The sequence below is a fragment of the Chiloscyllium punctatum genome, chromosome 3 (assembly GCF_047496795.1).
Source record: "Chiloscyllium punctatum isolate Juve2018m chromosome 3, sChiPun1.3, whole genome shotgun sequence".
In the NCBI taxonomy this organism is placed as follows: Eukaryota; Metazoa; Chordata; class Chondrichthyes; order Orectolobiformes; family Hemiscylliidae; genus Chiloscyllium; species Chiloscyllium punctatum.
In genome coordinates, this window is record NC_092741.1 from 92,660,760 (window position 1) to 92,685,432 (window position 24,673).

General features: G+C 37.7%; 1 protein-coding gene across 3 annotated transcripts in view; it reads right to left on the reverse strand.

Moving 5' to 3' along the window:
* Positions 1 to 7,093: 7,093 nt before the first annotated feature.
* The window catches only part of LOC140462949 (syntaxin-7-like), a 55,092-nt gene continuing 37,512 nt past the window's right edge, over positions 7,094 to 24,673 (reverse strand). For all 3 annotated transcript variants that reach the window (XM_072556485.1, XM_072556504.1, XM_072556495.1), the window contains exons 6-10: positions 19,717 to 19,766; positions 18,160 to 18,253; positions 11,904 to 11,976; positions 8,677 to 8,759; positions 7,094 to 8,027 (exon numbers count right to left, since the gene is read on the reverse strand). In XM_072556485.1, coding sequence (XP_072412586.1) covers positions 7,932 to 8,027; positions 8,677 to 8,759; positions 11,904 to 11,976; positions 18,160 to 18,253; positions 19,717 to 19,766 — 396 coding nt within the window. In that variant the 3' untranslated portion in view covers positions 7,094 to 7,931. The remainder of the gene's footprint in view (positions 8,028 to 8,676; positions 8,760 to 11,903; positions 11,977 to 18,159; positions 18,254 to 19,716; positions 19,767 to 24,673) is intronic.

Sequence of the window (24,673 nt, forward strand, 5' to 3'; positions counted from 1 at the left end):
CTAATAGCTTACCTGTGCGCCTAGGTTTTAGGGTCTTGTGACTAGACAGATTAAAAAAAGGAAGCATATTTCCAATGACTAGGGACGCCAGAATCAAGGATCATGTTTAAGGATATGGGTGGGTCATTGGGACAGATGAGAAATTTCTTTATGCAGATAGCAATTCGCCTGTGGAATTCTCTGCCACAAAAAGCAATTACAGGCAAAATATTGAATGTTCAACAAGTTTGATCTGGTTCTTAGAGCTAAATAGATGAACGGGTATGAGAAGAATGCAGGAACAGGGCTCCAACATGGATGATTGGCCATGATAATGCTAAATAGTGGGACACCTCCTATTTCTGTTTCTAATGACAGTACCAATAATTATTCATCTGAAACGCACTGATGAGCTGTGAACAAATCTTTAGATCTACTTATGAACTTTGAAAATCCTCTCTGGTCAGCACCAAACACTGATGATGACTTATCTGCGATGTACCTTGGACGGCTGCAAGAACAGTGGTAAAAAGGCAGCTGCTCAATTGTTCAGTTAATTATTTTGACAATAATAATCCATACAAACCAGGATGATGCATTGTGTTTCGTAAGAATTGCTAGTTGAACCAAAAACTTAAAAGGGTCCTGGAAATGATTCTTAGATTTCAACATTCACATCACACATCTGCAGTTAATATTTTTAGCTACCATATGTTTATGAAGAAATGCATGATCCTATATGAACACAACTGAATTTTCCTGTGACTAAGGAAAGCACTGTGGTAAATTTTTAATTTAATGGGATCAGTTTGTTTGTACACAACTCACAAAAGGGACAATATGTTGATCGTTTTAAACTGATCATGTCAATACAAAAGTACAACTTTATGCATGGAAGAAAACTTACTAATTGATATCAATGCAAATACAAAAAGAAAGTTTTTAAAATCATTCACTTTTCATTCTTTGAGCATTTGGGAATGCACCTAACAAATGGAATTTTCACAAATGTGGTAACTCCAGAGAATTTAAGGTCAAAATTAACTAACCTAGGAAATTATAACAAAACATCTAATACACAAGAGACCTATTAAATGGAGACCCAATGGAAAACATTTATACCTTTAACACTGAAGAACAGGGTTTCTGTGGTACTGACAAATGCAATATAAGGCATATTGCCAAACACCTTCAGAACAAAAGAAACAAGAATTTTAGATCATCAAATTGTTTAAATTGGAAAACAAATACATAATTGCATAAAAAACTAGAGTGTAAACAATTTAATCATAAAATTGAGTTAAAACAAATAGATTGCAGAAATCAAAATTCAGAGACAAGCATGTGACTTAGACACTACTTTGTAGAATTTCAATTCCTGAAATGATGTGTAAATTACACTGAGATTTTATGAAAAAATTCATATCTACAGTCATGATAATCACACACAATCGTCTGCATCATATACTTGACCCAGAAATCACATTGTTCTGTTATTTCATTTTGGCCGCAATCTAAACCAAAACATTCCTTAAATTTCACCCTGCCGAATCTACACCCCAATAACAATGAATTGGTTGGATTGTAGTACATTGCTAATGTAGTTCATTTTAATGAGAATGTCTACTAGTTAAAGAAAAAGTATTAATTACTTAGTAGGCATTCTGCTATCACCTATATAGCAAAGTGGGACATGTTAAGAAAGGCCCACAAGATTGCCAAATCATCAACTGTTAGGATTAATTTTAAAATGTTGCAATAGTTATCTTCTGGATTTAATTGCAAAATATAATGCCAATTGAGGTCTGACCAGGAAGTTGGTGAAATGACCCTTTATTTCTCTGAAGAAAAGCTGGGACAAATTAAGGTAAAATCACTATAGTCTTAACAGATCTTAGGGCTGCTCTCTCAATGAAGACAAATGGCTGGTGCTGGTTTAATCCGGAGGGGAAAGTTTGAGAAGGAGAATTCTTCACAGTAACCTCAACCTGGTGCATCACAAACTAGCCATCCAGCCAAATGAACTAAACCAAACCCTCAATGCAATATTATACTGGCAAAAGATAAAACAGTTAGCCAATGAATGGTTTGCCTATGATACTTGCACCACAAAAATTAAATAATTGTTAAGAGTGCCTTAAATTTCACTTCGAAGGCTATAGCAACTTAGGGCACTCAAGTGGTAATGATCCAATTTTCACTTATGTAACATTAGCTAAAAAAAAGCAATTTTGAGATTCAAATGGAAGAGAGAAGTAATACTGTTATTAAAAATTCTCATCCTGGAATTCAATTCACTTTTTATACTTAATTTGTTGTATGATTATAAATATCAGTTTACACAACTGTGTATGTGTATAGCTTACATTTTTGTCCACGTAATTCAATTATTGGATAAAGCACTTTGACAGAGATCAATTCCTGCAAAAGAATACTATTAGGTCATCTCCTGCCATTGGAAAACCTCTATTACTAATGCACCTGCTTCCAGCAAACACCAACTATAGTGTGATGCCTGGAAGCTTGTTGTAAGTGGGAGCAATAGACCTCATCGCTGAAATTTCTTCATAATCTTAGCTATTCGAATCCATTTTAGACAGGATCACCAAAGAGAATCAAAACCAATAAAAGACTATTGCAATATTTATTTCACCCTACTTGACAAGTCAAATTTGTTTTCATCGGTTACCAGCCAACAAAGTAAATATTCCATGGCCCATGGAACACCAATCACAGTCTTTCAACTACCTGATCAACCAAATTGTCTCCAGTTCCAGAAGAAATAATTCCTCCAACATTCCCAATAAGCTACAGAAAATCCCTGCCACAGTCAGGGTACTCCTTGATATGACATTTGACTGCAGGGCAAGCATGGAGCTACCAGAATAACTGCACTATCCAAATATCACTGCGGGCAGCTCAAAAATCTGAAAAGACTCATACATATACTTTAAAAGGGATTGACAGCACCATCCAATACCACAGCTCTGTGCCTCAACAGAAGACTGTAATTAAAACATGGAAACTCCTGCTTATCTCAAACACATTTCTCTCTTCCTTAAAAATATTGTGAATCAGTTTATTTTTCATATCAGAGTGTAAACCAAGACTTATCTGTGCCATTTGCTTTTGACATCAGCTAAAATGTTGAGCTGAGAGTGGTGCAACACCAAGTTTTTCAATGTGGTAAATAAGATTTCTTCTGCTCATTGATATGCTGAACCATAATGTTTCGGACCACAGAGGCACTTTCTGGATACGATGGTCTAGAAGTTCCCCATGTCATTGGTACAAGTTACTTTGACTGATATTTCAGGTGAATTGCTCTATCAATCTTTTACCCTATGTCTAATGCCCAATAGATTATCATCTGTTCTGTGGTAGGTTTGTGATCTTAAGGGCAAGTTATAGAATAGCGAGCATCCGAGGAAGAACATGAAAGTAATCTTGTGCTGACTTGAACCAGGGTTACATTTGAGTTGCTGAAGTAATGTCCAAGCTGTGGGAAGCCCCAAATTATCAGGACAATTGATATCACCTTAAAAGATTAGTTAATCAAAGTGTCCTTTATTTATCTCTCAGCACCAATTAACATAGGTGTTGATGCAAATACATTGATGTAATGATGGTGGCACTTTGTCACATTGTCTCATTTCAACCAATACAGGCAAATACATAAACATAGTAAATGCAAAGCAAATTTTTAAATTGTGGATGATTCCAGTTAAAATATTCATCTGCTTTTGCCTGCCTAAAATGGCTGACTAAGGAATAAAGTTTTGTTTTGATCAATGGCAATATTTGTGCTTTGTCCTTTCAATAAAGGATCATACAGTACATCGGGTTACAGCATTAATAATCTCCCAGGATTTCTGGAATGCAAAACAAAAACCCAGCCAAGTAAAGGAATTTAACAGAATATTTCATCTGCCTGACTTACTTAATCAACTCTCAGATCAAGGACTGAATGTGTAAGAAAGGAAACTATTATCCAGCACTGTTCAAAGTTTACAACACATTTTACCAATTTTAACTGGAAGTTTAGTGGCACTGAACCTTAGACCCTGGCATGAATAACTAATGAGTTGGGAAAGTCTGGTTCACAATTTATATATTTTAGAATATAACTTTTAGGAATATAACTTATGGTTTGAAAACTGGAACCTTTCAATGAAAGTTAAATGATAAACCCAAAGCAATTGACAGTAAGTCTGGAGACACATTGGCTCAAGGTGGCCAGAGTTAGAAAGGTAAGACTTAAATACATAATGCTACAATAAGTCTTAGAAGCCTTGTCCAATGTTGTTACTAACAGAAGTTATTCATAGAACTTCCTAAAATCAAGGAAATCTTTGGAATTATAAAAAGTAGCTAATCTGCATTTCTCCCTCAGAATGAACCATGTGCATATCTCATTGCCATTGCAGGCATTTCAATTGAGTTTTGAGGGAGAAATAAAAGAGCTGGAATACTCTAACCTGAAGCTAGTGGAAAAACTCAGTAGTGGCCCTCACAAAGCTCTTTGAAATGGAATTAGAAAAAACTGCACCAAAGTTGTGGGTGGGGAGGGGTGTTAAAAACTATTGGTGTTATGTTGAAAATTAGCAAGGCTCTAAAGTGTAAGGTCACAAAGTCTTCAAGGACAAGTGCTTGATTATTTAGCCAAAAGCAAATGGATGGAACTCTATGTAATGTACACGTTGAGGAATAGCTGCAATACCAAGAACAATTAAATTAAATTCAAGAAGACTGTGGTATACTTTTTGGATTGCTCTAGGAAAAGTAAATTAATCTTCAAGATTTGTAAGACAAGGATAGAACTGATATAGTACAAGTCATTATTAGCAACAGTTGGTGTTGCTAACTTTGCTTAATTATTTATTTTTGTTAAACATACAATCTTGAAAAAAAAACAGAAATTGCTGGAGAAGACAGTTTAATGTTTCTGAAAAAGGGTCATTGCAATCGCAACATTAACTCTGTTTTCTGTCCATAGCTGCTGCCAGACCTTCTGGGTTTCTCCAACAATCTTCTGTTTTTGTTTCAGATATCCAGCACCTGCAATTCTTTATTTTATTTTCATGAAATCTTGTGGTATAGTTCTGTCGGCTAATCACTTGGTGTTCAGACTTATTCTTTAAATCATATATCAAGATTTTAACTGGTGACATTTCAGTGGAAAGTAAATTAACAGGGTCAACTTCTTCACAGACAATAACAAACTGTACTGCTTAGGAGGGAGGTTACAACATTGGAAACAGATTTTACTACCTTTTACCAACTCTTGAAGATTGATAGACTTAACCCTTATTTTGTTTGATCATCTGATACATGTAGCAATTTACTATCCAACACTAACAACTCAAGGAAATCAATTATGTTTGTTTTCATACTTTACTGTTGTAGAACAGTTACAGAAAATTGAAATCTGGATATTTCCTGCCAACTTGGAGTTGTCAAAAATGAGAACAAGCAGTGCATATGCATAAATTATTAAAGTTCATGACACTTTAAAATAATAATAAATCAATCTATTGGATATATTCCATCCTTGGGGGAAACAACTGCCTTTTTAATTGGAATTTGATCCCTGACATTGAAAATAAATCAATCCATACATTTTGTAAATAATCAATGAATGGTTTTGATTTTTTTGAAGTAGTGAAAATATTTCCTAATCTCTTAGCATATTGCTTGCGATATTTCTATGCATAATAAATTGTTATGATACTTTTCAACTACCCTCCAGTTGAAGGCTAGCATTTAGAATCAGGGTTGTACAGCATGGAAACTCGTCTATGAAAACCAGATATCCTAAATTAATCTAGTCCCATTTCCCAACATCTCTCTAAATTCTTCCTATTTATATACCCATCCAGTTGCCTTTTAAATGCATCCACTGGCAGCTGATTCCACACACGCACCACCGTGTGTGAGAAAACTTGTATTTGATGAATAAAGTGTTAGGAACCACTGAACAGACCACACATTTACTGTCCCACAAGTAGCCTTTGATCAAAGCAGAATCTCAACAGTCATGGAGATTACAGGTGCCAAATGACTTAACTGATATAACTCCCAAACAAATATTTTTTAAGATAATGAACAGGCTTTGAAGATGACACCAAATGCGATAAAACATTTTTTTTAAGATTAGATTCACTACAGTGTGGAAACAGGCCCTTTGGCCCAACCAGTCCACACCGACTCTCCGAAGAGTAACCCACCCAGATCCATTTCCCCTCTGACTAATGCACCTAACACTACGGGCAATTTAGCATGGCTAATTCACCTGACTTGCACATCTTTGGACTGTGGGAGGAAACCGAGCACCCGGAGGAAACCCTCGCAGACACAGGGAGAATGTACAAACTCCACACAGACAGTCGCCAGAGGCTAGAATCGAACCTGGGACTCTGGTGCTAACCAGAGCCACCGTGCTGCCCAGATATTTAAAACAGCAGGTATACATGTATTCTGGAACAGGGATCAAGAATCTCAAGTGGTAGTCTAATACAAGCCAATATTTTTGAAACAATGTGTTAACAATAGAATCCCTTTCCCTCTCAAAACTCCTTAGCATAAATGTTACAAGTGGCTAATTTTTATGACAACTCATTCGGGAATTTGCTTCATATATGATATTATCAAGTACTATGATGAAAGACTGGACTTTTAAATTTTATTAAAAGGTGGTTTTCAACATTTATTAGATATATAAATGCATTTAAAACAGGATATTTCTGAAGAGAACCTGAATATTACAGTAAAAATAACAAAATTGAGGAACGGTGTTTCAGTACAATACTAACTTTCTGGTATCTTGTATAAATACCAGATGAAAATGTAATTCTTACTAAGTGCTAATAAATAAGATCAGTTACTTATCGATTAGCTTGTGTTTAAGAAACAATTCTTTTCACCGTTCCTTCCAAATTTCCTTACTGTAGGCTGTGCAACTGGCCTGAGCCACATGACTTGAATTTAAATATTCAAATGAATATCAATTTGCATTTTTTTTTAAACGTATCAACTTTTGAATAAATTGTGATTTATTTAACGCACTAACTGGTACATCATCTAAAGTTGTCTGGAAACAAGGATAACACAACAATATTGACAAATAGTTTATTTAAGCAGCATTTTTGCATTTTGTTCTACAGTCTAGTCTAATTTTTTAATCCAAATCTGAAAAATCATATGCAAGCATACAATCTCAAAATGGCACAATTTGTATTAAAATGCATAATACGTCCCCGGGAATATAAATATAGTCCTTTCTGCATTGTTCATTAAGATTACACACAATACAAAGGGGCGTATGTGTTACAAAGTCAGACTAAATCTATTCAGTGCAAATGTTGCAAACACCAGACAATTGCAAGTTACTTTTTAAGAAAGGAGTCTATAGATACTATTGATGTAACTGAGTGCATTCTAACTTCATTTAGTGATTATGAGCAGGCACAAAGCCAAAGGTGTCAGCAGTTGACCAGGAATAGAAAACAGGTTAAACTGGCACCATTTTAAAAAATGAACAAAAATTCAGCACTGGACCAGGCATACCTCTATCAATCGGAATGCCTTTTGCCTGGAAATTAGGTAAAACTAAAATAAAATCAACAATCGTCAGCAGAACCTGAATATTAAGATTATGGCAACCTGGTACAGAGGAAAAAAAATTCCTAAGACATTTTGTTACAAGCATCAAGAGACTTAAGATATGTATTATTAAATTGGTGACATTTGAATTTGCAAAGCACAGCATTTTAATTTATAATTTACATTTTATGATTATATTGCTAGAAAGCATACTTTGAATATCTTGTTTAATTTTCTAAATTATTTATTGGACTAAAGTATTAGGCATCAGTAAATAACCCCTCACTCTATTGACGTTTAATGTTATGCCAGAACTTCCGAGTGCAATGTCTATACTAAACCATCTGAATTTATTTTTTCACAGAAGCCCAGATAATGACTCCTAGTATCGCAGCTAAAATTACCAATACCACGATTAGGATGAACATCTTCTTACGAGATTTGCGCTGTGGGGGAAAAAAATGTAGTCAGTCAATCTAATTATTTCTAAACAATGAAGGAAAAGAAAAACATACTTTAAGTGCATCAACAGATAGATCTCAAGTAGAGAGAAAGGCAACTCTATTATCTTTACATGTCACGTGATAATTAAACAATAATTCAACAATTCAATTTAATCAACTATGAAGTGAACTACAAAAATCTATGTGAATATAGATTTTAAGTTGTGAAACAATCAAAGGCACTTATCAGAAGTAACAGAAGTCAAAATATGATGCTAAATCACATAAGGAGATATTACACCAGAAACAAAAAGCTGGTTAAAAAAGGTCTCTTAAAGGAAGAAAACACTGCATTAGAGAAGGATAGGGAGGATACGTCAGATTTGAAGGCAATTGAAGGCATAGCCACTAATGGCTGATCAATTAAATTTGGTGATGAACAAGAGGCTAGAATTAGAGGAGCATAGATATCTCTGAGGATTGTGTGACTGAAGATTATGAGAAATAGAAAGGGACAAGGTCATGAATGGATTTTAAAACAAGAAGAATTTTAAAAGTAAGATGTTGTTTGACCTGCAACCATTGTGAGTAAGCTCAAGGAAGAAAATGAAAACCGAACTCATGTAACTTTCTATTTAGCTTAACAAAATACCTGGTATTCGGCTGCTCTGCTAAGTTGCTGGTTTGCTTGCTGAACTTGTACTTCAGCAGTTTCCACATTGGCTTCTATGCTATCTACAGAAACATGCAACATTGAAGTATCAATTCAATAAAAAAAATTCCCGTACGTACAGAAAGAACTAACCTCTAGATAAATGTCTCAATATCTTCCAAGTTAGGACTGAGATTTTCTTACCTTAATCATACAAACAAAATGAAGTTAACAGTTTCAAATGTGTACAAAAAGGGAAAAGGCATACGTGAATTCAATTTATTATGGTGATCAGTCAGTCAGTGGTGGGGGGGGGGTCGATAAACAATAACGCAGGATACAATGACTTAGTCCCATGGAAAAATGTGGGCTAATTCAGAAACTGTCAGCATGAGTTTAATAAGGGAAAACTCAAGTCCAACCAACTTGTTAAGAGATTTTTGATGGGGTAACAGAGCTGGCTGATGAGGGGAAAGCTATTGATACGGTGTAAATGGATTTCCAAATGCCAACTGACAGATTTGAGAGGAAATTTATGGTCACAAGATGAAATGTACAATAGCAACAAGGATACCAAATTAGCTGAAGTAAAAGAAGCAGAAAGTAATATTTAATTGTTTTTTTTAAGAAGGGAAGGAGATTTGTAGTAAAGTTTCCCCAAGGGCTGATACTGGGGCCCCTGCTTTTCCTGATGCATGTAAGGATCCAGATCTTGATGTGCAGGGGACAACTCCATAGTTTGCAGACAACATAAAACTTGAGAAATGTGAACTGAGAAGACAGCAGTCTCAAAAAGACTGAAATGGCGGAGTAGGCTGATACATGGCAGATCAAGTTTAATACAAAAGTGTGAGGTGTTTCGCTTTGGTTCAAAAACAAAAAGAATTGTACTATTCTAAAGTGTGCGCAGGAGCAAAAAGACTTGGGTATATATGAATGTGAGTCATTAAAAGTGGTACAGCAGGTATAGGGAGCTGTCAATAATGCATTCAGCATTCTAGGATTCATTATCAGAAGCATACAAGATGATGATTTTTCATAAGACACTGGTTCTGGATGCCACATTTTCAGAAGGATGTGTATGAGAATGATTCCAGGGAAGAGACACTTCAGTTATGAGGAAAAATTGGAGAAGCTGGGACTGTTTTCCTCGGACACAAAGCTAGGACGAGAATTGATAGGAATTTTCAAAATCGTGAGAAGTCTGGACAGGTGAGGTTAGGATCAACTGTTCCCGCTTGTCAAAAGTATCAAGAATCAGATGACACAGTTCAGTGTTTTGTGAAAGAAGCAAAATGGGGTGAGTTTTAAAAAAAAACTTTTTCATGAACAAGTTGCTAGGATTTGGAATTGATCGCTAGGAAGTATGGTGGGGACAGATTCAAATAAGGCATTAAATGAAGGATTACAAGGAAAAGGCAAAGATATTTACATTGGTTAGGGATTTAGTGCAGACATGAAGAGCTGAATAGCCTCCATCTGCACAATAACAAATCTGTGATCAGCCTAAAATAATGAGGCCTCTGTAGAGCTACGTGTTAATTCAAAACTCATTGGTGTTAACAACCCACTGAACATAGTGTTAAGTCCCAGGATTTCTCATCAACTCCTTGGACAATATTTTTCCTTTAACCAGCACAAACACAAATTTCACTTAACCTAACAGTCACTTGTTATTTTGCGGTTTTTGGAAAAAAACTCTAGGCACATACATTGTGTGCACTTTAGTGGCACATCCTGCACCACTGGAGCACTAATTCAAAATATTGTGTCATAGTTTAATAAAAACAAAAATTTTAAACAAAGGCTGTGGAAGTTGAAGATACTCAGCCGATTTCAGCAACTTGCTGCATACCACCACCAACAACTGTTTTCTATCCTGAGATCAATTCAGCAAATTCACTGAAGCCTCCCCTTTACTAAAGGACATTATGGAAGCTGGTGTGCAACTTTTAAGTAAATTACTGTCTTTAGAGAAGTCAACAAGAATGAATGGACAGTACCATATTTGGAAGTCTCTTTAAAGTTGCACTAGGTTCAGCTTCCAATGGCACTGAAAAGAGCTGACATCAGCTAAAGTTTGAATTAATACTAACTGAGGGAAACTATTGCAGACTGGAGATAACACAACTGGTTTATCAAATGCAAAGGTCTTCAGAAAATATTTCAGAAAGCAAAAAAACAAATCTTGAACTCACATGAATGAAATTTCTTAAAGAGACAGTATCCTTAGGGTAATTTGGCGCTACTCCAATGTAACAATAATTGCTTACTGGAACTTAAATGTTGAACAAAAGAAGAATTCAACTTCCATCATCTGATTGTTTGCAAATTTGTCAGCTGCTAGCTAACAACTCAGAAAAAACCTGCCTAGGAGGCATAATGTGAGGCGGCAGGCTATATTAGTGCAGAGAGGGGCATTTACCCCTCAATGACAGGAAGGTCTAACCTGTGGAGGTACTAGCCATCCAAAACTGTAATAGATTTAAAAACTTTGACAAGGCATTATTTTGGGGAAAATAAGTAATAAATTTGTTTACAATATGCGTACAAACCACCACGTGAATAAACATTCACCAAGAATTGTCTGTTTATATTTTACACAGCTAGCTTCCTCCTATCATGACTTTGACAATATTTACTATTATAATGCACCAAACCAGTATTTTCCATTTAATTTTGCTAGGTTACTTGTCAAAAGCATTTGCAATCTCTGGGCATGAAGAAATGATTGATCAAGTTTCTTAAGCCTCTGTTAACTCAGTTATCACATTGTCTATACAAAAACAGCTTTCTACTCATCAACTAACCACACTTTTCCTATTTTTAGGATTCAAAAGAATATCTAATCCTATTTTAACAAGCTAAAATTATGTAGCTAATGGAAACTGTAGCAGGGAAGCTATGCTGGAATTGCATAAAACGTTAGGACACAGCTCAAGTATTTTGTGGCAGTTATAAAATTCAAATCAATTCAATCTACTAATTTATACAACAGGAAGAAAACCTTTATGTATTATTTCTGAAAGCACGTACATCGCACCACAATTATACATTTAATTAACTTCTGAAAAGTCAATAAACTATTCACTCATCTCAAAATTTCTGAGAGAAAGTTTTAATCTCAACAGCATATTGAAGTTTTAAAATCTCAATAAAATTGAAGTAAAACAAAGATGGATAAATGTAGCACAGCTAAGGTCACCATTGGAATACAAGATACTTACCAACTAGATCTCCTTGCTCATGAATCATCATTCCCAAGTCTTTAAATATTTCATTAATATCCAGGATATCAGACTGAAATGAACAGATAATTATTTTTAACAAGCTTATACAAATAAAAAGAAATGTTCCAGTCACTATTTGCAGCAAAGTTAGTTGTGTAAAGTTTCTGTTCCCTAATTGGAGAATTTCTGATTAAGAGGTTCCTCTCCCTTCTGATCTAGATCGACATTTCAAATTTGCAGTTCAAATCAGCATTTTCTGATTTTATTGCATAACTAATAAACTAATGCAATAATTGCAAAAATAAAAGCATTTTCTTTTCAGATTTGCTACATTTATGTTTGAAGATTTCCACGGTCTACAACAAAATTAACATAATTTGCTTTGAATATATTATATTCCTCAGACTATAGTTACTATATACGGGCAGGGTAGTCATAGGCCTGGGACTTTTTTCACTGGAGTGTTGGAGATCTTATTGAGACCTTATTGAGGTTTACAAAATCACAAAGGGCAGAGGTAAGGTGAAAAGGGTCTTTTCCCAAGGGTGGGCAAGTTGAAAACTAGGGGGCACATTTTGAAGGTGAGAGGAGAGAGATTTCAAAAGGACGTGAGGGGCAACTTTTCTATTTGAAACACAAAGTGGTCCATGTGTGGAATGAGCTGCCCGAGAAAGTGGTGAATGCAGGTACAGATACAACATTTAAAAACATTTGAATAAGTTCATGAATAGGAAAGTTTTGGAGAGACATAGGCCAAGTACAGGAGGTGGGACTAGTTTAATTTGGGAACATGGTGGGTGTGGACTGTTTGGACTTAAAGGTCTGTTCCTGTGCTGTATGATTATGACTAGAGTGTGTGGAAACTTTGCTATCTCTTCCATTACACTCCCCTCTACCCTCTGACTCTGGTATGATGCTGGTGTTTTCCACTGTGAACATGGTTGCAAAATACCATTCTTTGTTCTCCATTGCTACTTCTCCAACCTCATTTTTCAGTGGTCCAATGTTCATTCTTGCCTCTCTCTTACCTTTCAGATATTTAAACATACTCTTTCAAATGTTCTTTTATATTACTAGCTAGCTTAGACTCATAGTTCTTCTCCTCCCTTATTACATTTTTTAAATATCCTCTGCTGGTTTTTATAGGCTTCCCAATCCTCTGGCCTTCTATTAATCTTTATAATATCGTATGTTTTTATGCTGTCCCTTACTTCCCCTGTCAGCCATGGCTCCCCGAATATTTTTCTTCTTCCTTGGGATGAATTTCTGATATACCTTCTGAATAACCCCCCAGAAACTCCTGCCATTGCTGCTCTATCATTTTAGTTGCTAGGCTCCCCTTGCAATCCATGCTGGCCAGTTCCTCCCTCATATCTTTGGAGTTACCTTTACTCAATTGTAATACTGTTACATTTGATTCAATCTTTTCAGTCTCAACCTGCAGGGTCAATTCTATTATATTATGGTCACTGCCAAAAAGGTCCCTTCACCTTCAGCTCCTCAGTCATGTCTGCCTCATTACACATTACCAAATCCAGAACTGTCTGTTCCCTCATGGGGCTCTACCACAAGCTATTCCAAAAAAAAACCCATCACCTTGTCCATAAATTGTTTTTTTTTTCCGAGTTCGACTGCTAACCTGATTTTCCCAGTCCACCTGCATATTGAAGTCCCCAATATTTATTGTAATAGTAATTTTCTTTCCTACATCCTGACTACTGCTTGGAAGCTGGCACATAACTCCCATTATGGTCTTTTTTCCCTTGCAGTTCCTCAACTCTACCCAAAAATATTCTATGCCTTCTGACTGTACCTTATTTTTTGCTATCGATTTAATTTAATTTCTTACAAACAAGGCCAACCTTAACACCCCAAACCATCTACCTGTCCTTTCAAAAAAGGACATATTCTTAGATATTGTGTTGCCATCCCTGATCCCCTTTCAGATACACCTGAGATATCTACAACATCGCTAATTTCAATCTGCGCTACAGGCTCATTTACCTTATGACATATACTGTGTGCATTTAAGTACAACACCCTTAGTCCTGCGTTGACTGCTCCACTTCTCTTTGTCCCGTCAGCTATGCCTCAAGTTAGATTGCTGACCTTTTGCACACACACTGTCCTACCCTGCTTCACAACCACCTGATGAAGGAGCAGTGCTTCGAAAGCTAGTGCCTCCAAATAAACCTGTTGGACTATAACCTGGAGTTGTGATTTTTAGCTTTGTCCAGCCCAGTCCAACACGGACTCCTCCAAATCATGTCCTATTACTTATTGTGGAAACTTAACTTGTGCTGAGTCCTTCCCACCTTTTACTCTTTTCATAATTTTCTATGCAACTGAAACCTCCCCATCCCCCTGCCCCCCCCCCCGCCACACCGCCCGCCGCCCCACCGCCCCCCCCCCCCATTTAATTTAAAGCCCTGCCCACAGCTGTAGTTATACAATTTGCAATACCTCTGGTCCCAGAAAATTCAGCTGGAGCCAGAACAGCTCCCTCCTTCCCCAACACTGATGCCAATTCACCATGAATTCAAATCCATTTCTCCCATACCAATCTTTGAGCTTGTTAACCTTGGGTAAATTGGCACAATGCTTGGATAGTAATCCAGAGATTACTACCTTTAGTTGTGCTTTTTAACTTGGCCCCAAGCTACTCATATTCCCTCAGCAGAACCTCTTTACACTGATATCGTTGGTTCCTAAGTGACCACAACAACTGGATCTTTCCCCTCCTGCTCCAAGTTCCTCTGCAGCCCAAATGAGATCTCTCGAACCTGGGCATTAGGTAGGCAACATAGCCCTCGGGACTCTCAATCCAGCCAAAGGGAACACAGTCCCCTCAACTATGCTAGTCCTGACTACAACTCCACTTCACTTTTCTCCCTGCTCTTGAAAGACTCTCTATACCAATGCTACGGTCAGTTTTCTCTTCAACTCTACTGGCCTCATTCGCATCCACACACACAGCAAGAATTTCAAATCTTTTGGACAAGCCCAAGGGCTGTAACTAAGTCAGAGTCATAAGTGTAAACCAACCCCTGTACCTTCTATAAACCAGTAAGTCATTTGAGGAAGAAGATCGAGAAGCAGAATTCTGATCACCATAAAAACAATTTTAGAAAATCCTTTGAACAGAGACCACTAAACAGCATCCCCAGGCTTGTCTATCCAAAACACATTTAAAAAAAAGTCTCTGTTTGTGTGCATGCATGCACATGAGTGTGAAAGGGGCTGTTTTTAGGGGAGGGTTGGGGGGGGGGGGGGGGGGAAGGTGGAGTATTAACAGTTAGTGTTTTATGTCAATGGTTCATAAATGTTTACCTGTAGAGGTTATTTACTTAAAGTAAATACTAATTCCTGTTAAGTACAGAAACCAGGTCCATGCATTCTGTCAATCTGGGATTGCAAGATGGGTAAATGGATACTTTGCATACTTCTACATGATCTTCAACTTTTGTGACAACTGCAGGAATACCACAGCTAGGTTTCCAGAGCACCCAGTGAGTGACAAGAACAAACGGATGATAAGTTTGCATTTCCCACAGCACCTTCCCATGCAATTGCAGAAGGCGTAAATGCTTTTTACTTCCTCCCTCCTTACCAAGACCCCAGACAGACTAGTGATTTACCTGCACAATCAATCAATTTAGTTTATTGTATTTGCTACTCACAATGTGGTGCCCTCCATACAGGAAGACAAAATGTAGACTGGGCGACTATCCTACACTCCTGACACACTTTTCAGATGAAGCAACAATTCACCTATCCTTCACTCAATCTAGTCCATCGTATCCACTGTTCACAATCACTGCTCACTGTCTCTTCCATGTTGGGCAAAATAAAGTTCAAAGCAGGTCATGCTTTACAATGCACCTACTTTGTCTGCAAAAGTAATGCCAATCTTTTTATTGCCTGTCACTTCAAATCACCTTGTTCCCTGGCCAATATTTCTATCTCAGGCTTGTTGCAGTGCTCCAGGGAAGCTCAGCGCAAGTTTCTTATTTTCCACTTGGGGGCACTGCAGCCTTTGGGACCTAATATGGAGTTCAATAATTTTAAAACCTGAGCACCTTACTCCAACTCTCTCACTCTCCCAGGTCTGTTGCTATCACAACCAAGACATTATAAGCTACAAATGGTCTTGATTAGCAGCTGCTGATCTTCACCCATTCCTTTGTCTGTTGAACTGTTGTTTTCTCTCTCTTTCTCTCTCTCCCCAACTTCACCTATTGTTTACTCCCTCCCCCTAACCCAACCACATCTTTAGCACATATAATCAACCTTTCCTCAGCTTCAAACCATTGTGAAGGGGGGTCACTGGACCCAAAACATTAACTCTGCTTTCTCTCCTCAGATGCTTCCAGATCTACTGAGTATTTCAAGCAATTTCAGGTTTTGTATCAAAAATATCTAGCCATTCAAGAGCAGGGAGAAAAGACAAATGTAGTTGCAGTAGGGACTAGCAGACTCTGGGGGAGTAGACTGCGTCCCCTTTGTCACGGTGGCTCAGTGGGGCGGTATGGTGGCAGAGTGGGCAGCATGGTGTTTCAGTGTTAGCATTGCTGTCTCACAGCCCCAGGGACACAGGTTCAATTCCAGCCTCGGGTGACTGTCAATGTGGACTTTGCACATTCTCCCTGTTTCTGCATGGGTGCTCTGGTTTCCTCCCATGATCCAAAGATATCCAGGTTAGGTGAATTGGCTATGCTGAATTGCCCACAGTGTTCACGGATGTGTAGGTGAGGTGCATTGGTCAGGGGAAATGCGAAATAATAGTTATGGGGAGTTGGTCTGGGTGGGTTGCTCTTTGAAGGCTCGGTGTGGATTTGTTGGTCCAAATGGCCTGTTTCCACAAGGTAGGGATTTTATGATGATTTCTAAGATGGTAGACCTCCAGCATGGGGTTTTTAAAAAAGGGAAATAACATCTGAAGAATCTGTTGAATTTGAACGTGACTGAAGTTGTGGACAGAACATGTCTACAGGTGCTTTCTTTTAAATGGAATTCCAGAAGGTATTTGATAATGTTTCTCATAAGAAAGGCATTACCAAGGGTAAAGTTCATGGAATTGAAGGAAAATTATTGACCTAGTTAAATTGGTTGAACAGAAGGAGACATCTAGTAAAAACAAAACAGGAGCACACCAAGTAGCAGAACATGACTACTTGTGTCTGCAAGGATCTGGAGTTGGAACTGTTCATTATATCCATTAATAACTTAGATAGAGTCATAGTCATAGAAAGCCAAGTATCCAAATTTGTAAATTTGCTTTTTTTTTCACATGCTGATATCTTTATGATTGCCAATTAGAAACAGATATTGATAAATTCAGTGAATAAGCATGACTGAGGCAAATAGGTTTTAATAGAAGCAAGTGTGAAGTCATCTACATTAGAACTGAAACCACAGAACAAGATTATGTTCTAAATGGTGAAACACAGAAACAGTGCAGTCCAAAAGAGAAGTGGAACCCAGCAACAATAATTAAAATGTTGTGAACAAGTACAGAAAGTAATTTTAAATGCTAATGAAATGCTGATCTTTATATCTAGAGATCTAGGAGATACAAGTAGTTAAGGCAGCATATTTCAATTCTACAAAACTCTGGTTAGACTACCTGGATCACTATCAGCGATTCTAAACATCATGCTTCAAAGGAAATATTCAACTTGGAAATAGTGCACTTATATTTATTAGACTGATATCAGGAATCTGAAGGTTAAGCTACATGGTGTATAGAATGTAGGGGTGTATTCTCTAATTTTGAGGTGAACAAAGGTTTAATCGAAGCTTAGATATTAAAGTGAACCGTGAGGGTAAATAGGAACTGTTGGGGAGTCTGGCATCATGGACATCGACCAAAAAAGAAGAGCCAAACCTTTCAGGAATGAAAGTAGGAAACCCCTTTTTCATGCAATATAGGGCAAAATTGAGAATGTATTTTCTGCAAACAGCATTTGAAGTAAGTTTTAAAATTATAATTAAAACTTGATCCAAGATTGATCATCTTTATTTAGCCAATAGGGAAAAAGGTCAATCAAAGGAGTTAAGTCACTGATCAGCCATTATCTCATGGCAGAACTGACTCAAGGTACTAAATGGCTAATACCCATGTCTCACCATTTAGCCAATGCTCCAACCCAAGATAAGTAAAAAAAAATTCCTGAAGTTATGGAGAAAGAATACAAAACATTGGATCAAAAGTACACATCTTATTAAGTACTCAGCCACAAAATAAATGTACCTCCAGCTGCCTAATTGCAGACTCTCGTTCTTTGATAAGCTCCAAGTCCTCCACTGTAATTCCATCTTCCATTTGATCTTGAACCTGATTTGGACTATATAACATTGAAAACAATTGTTAGTACTGAGATGAGGTTATTTCAAAACATTTCAGCATTACAACACAAAAGCTAGTTCCTCTAATTTTCATTAACATCCATTGAGCTATACTTACATGACACCTAATGTCATTGTTACTAACAATATTATTATAAAAAGTTCTAGATTCAACAGATTTACCTGCACCTAGTGAGATCATGTATACTGTTCTATTGGCAAGCAATGCATCTTTGCCAATTACTTATAATTTGCTTTCATTCAAACTACTTTCCAGCTTCTACATGAAGTCACTCTTCCATGTTTATTAAAATATTATGTTTTCAGAATTCTCAACTTCTGAAAGAATTAGTTATCGAAATAGATCAATGGTGACCAAACTCAAACAAACATTAAATATTAATTGATTCGTGGTACAATTCTTGTTGAAACAGCAGATCAAGAGCTTGAATTCCACTCCAGGATCACAGCACATAGAGTCATAGCTATGTATAGCACTGAAACAGACCCTTCGATCCAACTCGTCCATGCCGACCAAATATCCTAACCTAATCTAGTCCCATTTGCCAGCACTTGGCCTGTATTCCTCTAAACCCTTCCATTCATATACCCATACAGATGCCTTTTAAATGCTGTAATTGTACCAGACTCCACCATTTCCTCGAGCAGCTCATTCCATACATGTACCATCCTCTACATGAAAAAGTTGCCCCTAAGGTCCCTTTGATGATTTTTCCCTTTCACCCGAAACCAATGCCATCTAGTTCTGGACTCCCTCAGCCCAGGAAAAAGACTTTCTCTGTTTATCCTATCCATGCCTCTCATGATTTTTTAAACCTCTATAAGGGTACCCCATAGCCTCTGACACTCCAGGGAAAACAGTCCCAGCCTATTCAGCCTCTCCCTATAGCTCAAATTTCATAACATACTTCTGATAAGGAGACCAGAATTGCACGTATTTTCCAAAAGTGGCCTAACCAATGTCCTGTATAGCCATAACATGATCTCTCTACTCCTATACTCAAATGCTCTAATCAATAAAGGAAACCAAACGTCTTCTTCACTAACTTATCTACCTTGAAAGCAACTCTACTTTCAAGGAAGTATGAACCTGCATTCCAAGGTCTCTTTGTTCAGCAACACTCCCTAGCATTAAGTTTATAGGTCCCGCTCTGATTTACTTTTCCAAAATACTAGGGCAAGGATGTGTGAAGAAGGGACTACATTTTGAACATCTTCAACATATTTGCTTGGGATCTGCAACCAGACAAATCTCCACAACCTATTTACCATTCTTTCAGACCTCGCTGTATATAAATTAGCTGGTAGTTTTACCTCAATAAGTAATTATCTTTCAGAAAAGCATACCTTAGCTGTGAAATACTGAGGAAATGTTAAGGCATTATGCAAAAAACAATTTCTTCTTCTTGGAAGCAGACAATGTACAATCTTTCTTCCTTACCCTTCAATTGACACCAGTTTCCCATCATTTTCATTATCAGGTAAACCTTGCTAGAGAAAAAAACAAAACAAAAGGCTATTTAAAAAGGGATGAAAAAGTAACTGAATTTCCCCTTCAAAGTGTATGACTTTTGAACTAGGATATCTGTAAACAAAATCAGCAATAAATTCAGATACAAGTTCCCACATGAATTTTAAACTATTACTTCTTTTACGTAACTGACTTATGATGCAATTTGAGCAAGTGGTATTTTTTCCATTTCCTAACATTTGCAGCTCTTCTCTTCCATATTCCAAATGTATGCAAATGTTTTTGTAAAATAGGTTAGATTTTGCTACAGCTGATCGGACTGAAAGTAGTGAAAGAAGGGACATGATTGGAGACCCTGATGAAAATAAGCCCCATATGTGTATTTGATGAGTTTGCAATTAATTTTCTTCCCGCAGTAAAAGCATGTTAAGACAAATGAATATCTTGAATGCTAATAGACCTAATGAGCAATCTCGTCAAATTTTCTTATACCTGGTTGGAAAATTGCCCATTATAAATTAGCATAACAGGAAATCTGGTTAAAGTTTCAAACTGGTGGAACAGAAGTAAAATGTGTTCTAATATTTCTTCCCATATTTCATCTCCAGTTTGGAATTTTAAGTATGCTAGAAATGAGAGACAAAATTGTGGAAAAGATGATTTATTAATAGAACTTGGAATAATTAGAGAACAGGTTTATGCTATAAGTTTTATTTTACTGGGAACTGAAAAAGTTTCATTTCTCTGAAACCATATTAATAAAAATGAGGGTATCATTTTATGATTCAATAGACTGATAAAAATTTAGACTGAATAGCCATTGTGGACAGTTTATTGTGTATGAATGATAAGAATCAGAGGTCAGGAATCCTGTAGTGAGTAAATCACCTCCAGATTCCAAAGCCTGACCATCAGTCACAAGGCTCAAGAAAGAAACGTGATTGAATACTTCCCACTTACCTGGATGACTGTGGCTTCAAGAATACTCCAACGTGACACCATCCAGAACAAAGCAGCTCACTTGATTAGCATCACATCCACAATACTCAGTAGCAGCAGTATGTGTCATCTATAAGATGCACTGCAGAAATTCACAACCACTACTATCTAGAAGTACAAGGGCTACACATACATAAGAACACAGCCACCTCCAAGTTCCCTTCCATGCCACTCATGATTCTGACTTGGAAATTAATCGCTATTCCCTCAATGTCGCTGAGACAAACTCTTGGAACTCCATCCCTAACAGCACTGTGGATGTACAAGTTTGGACTGCAGCAGTTCAAGGTACTAATGATTATCTTCAAAGGCAACTAGGGATGGACAGTAAATACTGGCCCAGCCTGCAAAGTGCATATTCCATGAATGAAGAAGAAAATGTCAAATACAAACAAACAATGAAGCCATTGACTAAAAGTAAAAGGTAGCTGAGGATAGTAGGTAAAGGAGTTATAAAATTCACAATTAGGTAGCAGCACAAATGAGATAGGGAAGGCACTTCTGTGGCTACTGTATCAAAGCTGACCAAGAAAAAAAAACTATATGTAGGGATTATAACAGGCTCATGGAAGGTGTGAGATAACACAAGGGTGTACTTTTACTCCAAGGTTTAAACAAAGAACATGACACCACTGAGCATCTCGTATTAAAGGAGAACCTTTTGCAGGACAAAAGTCATCCTATCAATATATCAAGTAGCTTGCCACTGCAACATGATGTTGAACTCTTTAGGACATTTCTGAAAAAGCAAGGCACAGAGGGGTGGAATAAAGAACAGAAGAGCTGAGAATGCATGCCAGCCACATTGCTTGACCCAACCAGAGTGCAGCATACTCATATGTTGTTGCTGTGTAATGAGTGTTTCGAACCCATCTTTAAATTCCCACACCAGCTAAGGTCACCATGAAAGCTCCTGCCTTTAAACTTTCCGGAGGCCTGGTAACCCGCAGGTTAAAACACACAACCAGTGGTCTCTCTCTAATGACAGCACAGCCCTCTGGGACTATGGTGACTTCAGTAAAAAGAACTGCAGATGCTGGAAATCTTGAAACAAAAATAGAAATTGCAAGAGAAACTCAGCAGGCCTGGCAGTAACAGGTGGCCGCCATTAGCAGCCCTTCTTTCTTCCTGGCTGACGATTATCCATTCCTTTGTTTGGTCTTTCTCACCCTCTAGGCTTTGTCTCCACCCACTTTAGGCTTATGACCTAATCCCCATCCACCCAGTGTTCGTCATATACTGTATACTACCATTTCCTAGTTACCACTGGTTCTGAATTAGGGTCACTGGATTCAAAATGTTAACTCTGCTTTCTCTTCACAGAGGGTGAAAGTGAGTACTGCAGGTGCTGGTGAAGGGCTTGTGCCTGAAATGTCGATTTTCCTGCTCTTTGGATGCTGCCTGACCTGCTGTGCTTTTCCAGCACCACTCTAATCTTGATGCTTTCTCTTCACAGATGCTGCCAGAGTTGCGCAGTCTCTCCAACAATTTGAATTTTTGCTCAGGCGATCTTGCTTTACCTAGCTGACTTTATTTCTCCCAATATGACAAACCTGCCAGCTCAGGAATCAAGCTGATGAACATTTGATGCATTCCCTGTATGGCATGTACACCAAAACTTTACACAATATTCCCACTGTGATCTCACCAAAGCCTTGTACAGCTCCATCGTTGTTGATATCATACTAACTGGCCTGTAATTCCTCGTTTCTCTCACTCTCCTTTCTTGCATTGTGGTGTTACATTTACTAGCTTTCCAAATCTGCCCTCTTCTCAGTTCTTCCTTTCTCAACAGCAGTTTGAGTTTATAAATTTCACCATACTGCTAACTTTCTCAAAATTACAGCAAGTCTTACCTAGCAGGTTCCATTCTTTCCCAGCGCTATTGTGTATAGATCTTCATCTATTCTTCATGACTCAGAGGCAGCAATACTGCTTTTCTCTCTTCCATTCTGTATGTAGATGCTTTGAAAGGGGAAAAATCTAGTGCTGTTCTGTTCTACTCTCAGTCCTTACAGGCATGAGAGAGAAAATTTCCAATATCATAATTATGGCTCAGTGATATTTTCTAATACAGCAAGATACTGGCTGTATATACTGTCTTGTGGTTTGGTATATGGCTGTGTGGAAGAGAGATAAGGATTGAGATAAGAACTCACGGTGGCTCAGTGGTTAGCACTGCCACCTTACAGCACCAGGGTCCCAGGTTAAATTCCAGCCTCGGGTGACTGTCTATGTGGAGTTTGCACATTCTCCCAGTGTCTGCGTGGGCTTCTTCCGGGTGCTCCGGTTTCCTCCCACAGTCCAAAGATGTACAAGTCAGGTGAATTGGCCATGCTAAATTGCCCATAGTGCAAGCTGCATCATTCAGAGGGGAATGGGTCTGGGTGGGTTACTCTTCGAAGGGACTGGTTGGGCTGAAGGGTCTGTTTCCACACTGTAGGGAATCTAATCTAAACCAAGAACACACTTTGCTTTAAATAATGTGCCATATCCAATTGTGGATAATTGCATAATGTTGGGTTCAGTGGCCAGCCTCTACTGCACATGCTGTCTTGTTCTCCTGCCTTCGGAGGAGGAATATGGCAGCATCCACACATTCACATGATGGTATAGCAGCTCAGCTGGGTGGTTCAATATTTCCCAGTCTCATGTTTCTACCTTCACATTGTCCTAGCCAATGGGTTGCAAGAGTCATTTTGCTTTTAAACCACATGGGTATTTAACAATTTTTGTTCCCCCCACCCCCCCACTCCCATAATCAAATTTTTCCCAAAGTCGCTAATATGGTTTTCTGTCACAAATCTTCTCCATAGCAGGCTCAATATGGACAATAAACTCAATGAAATTATTCACATTAGTTTGGCCTCAAAAGTTATGATACAATCATAAAATAACCAAAATTTACACCTCGTCAGTTCTGAATTCAAATGGGAGCAATCTTAAATTCTTTAGCTGAGTTTTCATCTGATTATAGTATAGAACCAAGGAGCATTCTACAATATATCTAAGATTTTAAGTTAAAATTAATACTACCACCATAAAGGCAGCATACAATTAGGAGGATTAGGCCATTCAGCCCTTTAAAGCATGCTCTCTCTTGTTCATTGCCTGATCCCCTACCAATTCTTTGCATGACAAGAATCTATCTACCTCCGCCTTAAAATATTCAGGACTCTTCTGCTCTCAACTTTTCAGAAGAAAAGACTGATGAATTTTCAAGAGACGATATTTTGCTTAATCTCTATTTTAAATGGGCCCCTCCTAAACTTTAAACAGTGACACCCCAGTTTTAGATTCTTCCTCAAGAGGAAACCCCTCTTCACACCTACCCTTTCAAGACTACTCAGGGTATAATGTTTCAAATATGTCACCTCTTAGTCTTCAAACCTCCAAGAGATAAAAGCTTCACCTGTCAAATCTTTCCTCATAAGGCAGTACTCCAGATGTAGTCTCAACCGCGCCCTGTATAACCGAAGCATAACCTATTTTTGTATTCAATTCCCTCATGATAAATAACAACAATTTTGAGTGTTTTCCAAATCAGTCTGTTCAGATTTGTCATTATACCCCTATACAAGTGGAAGTTGAACCGAGGTCTCCTAGCCCAGAGGTATGGACAGTACCACTGAACCACAACAGCCACTATGACAGCATTCTACTAACCTTCTTAACTACTTGATGCAGCTGCATATTAACCCTTTTGCAAATAATGTACGAGGACCCAGTTCCCTGTGTGTGTACTGCAATCTCTCAATGCTAAAAAACCCATTTTCTATTCTCCCTGCCAAAATGGACAATTTCACATTATATATACTTGATTTGCCATATTATTACCCACTCGCTCAACCAGCCACATTAAAAATAATCATTGTGTAGAAACTTATCAAACACCTTCAAGAAATCCAAAATACATGCTCTCACTAGT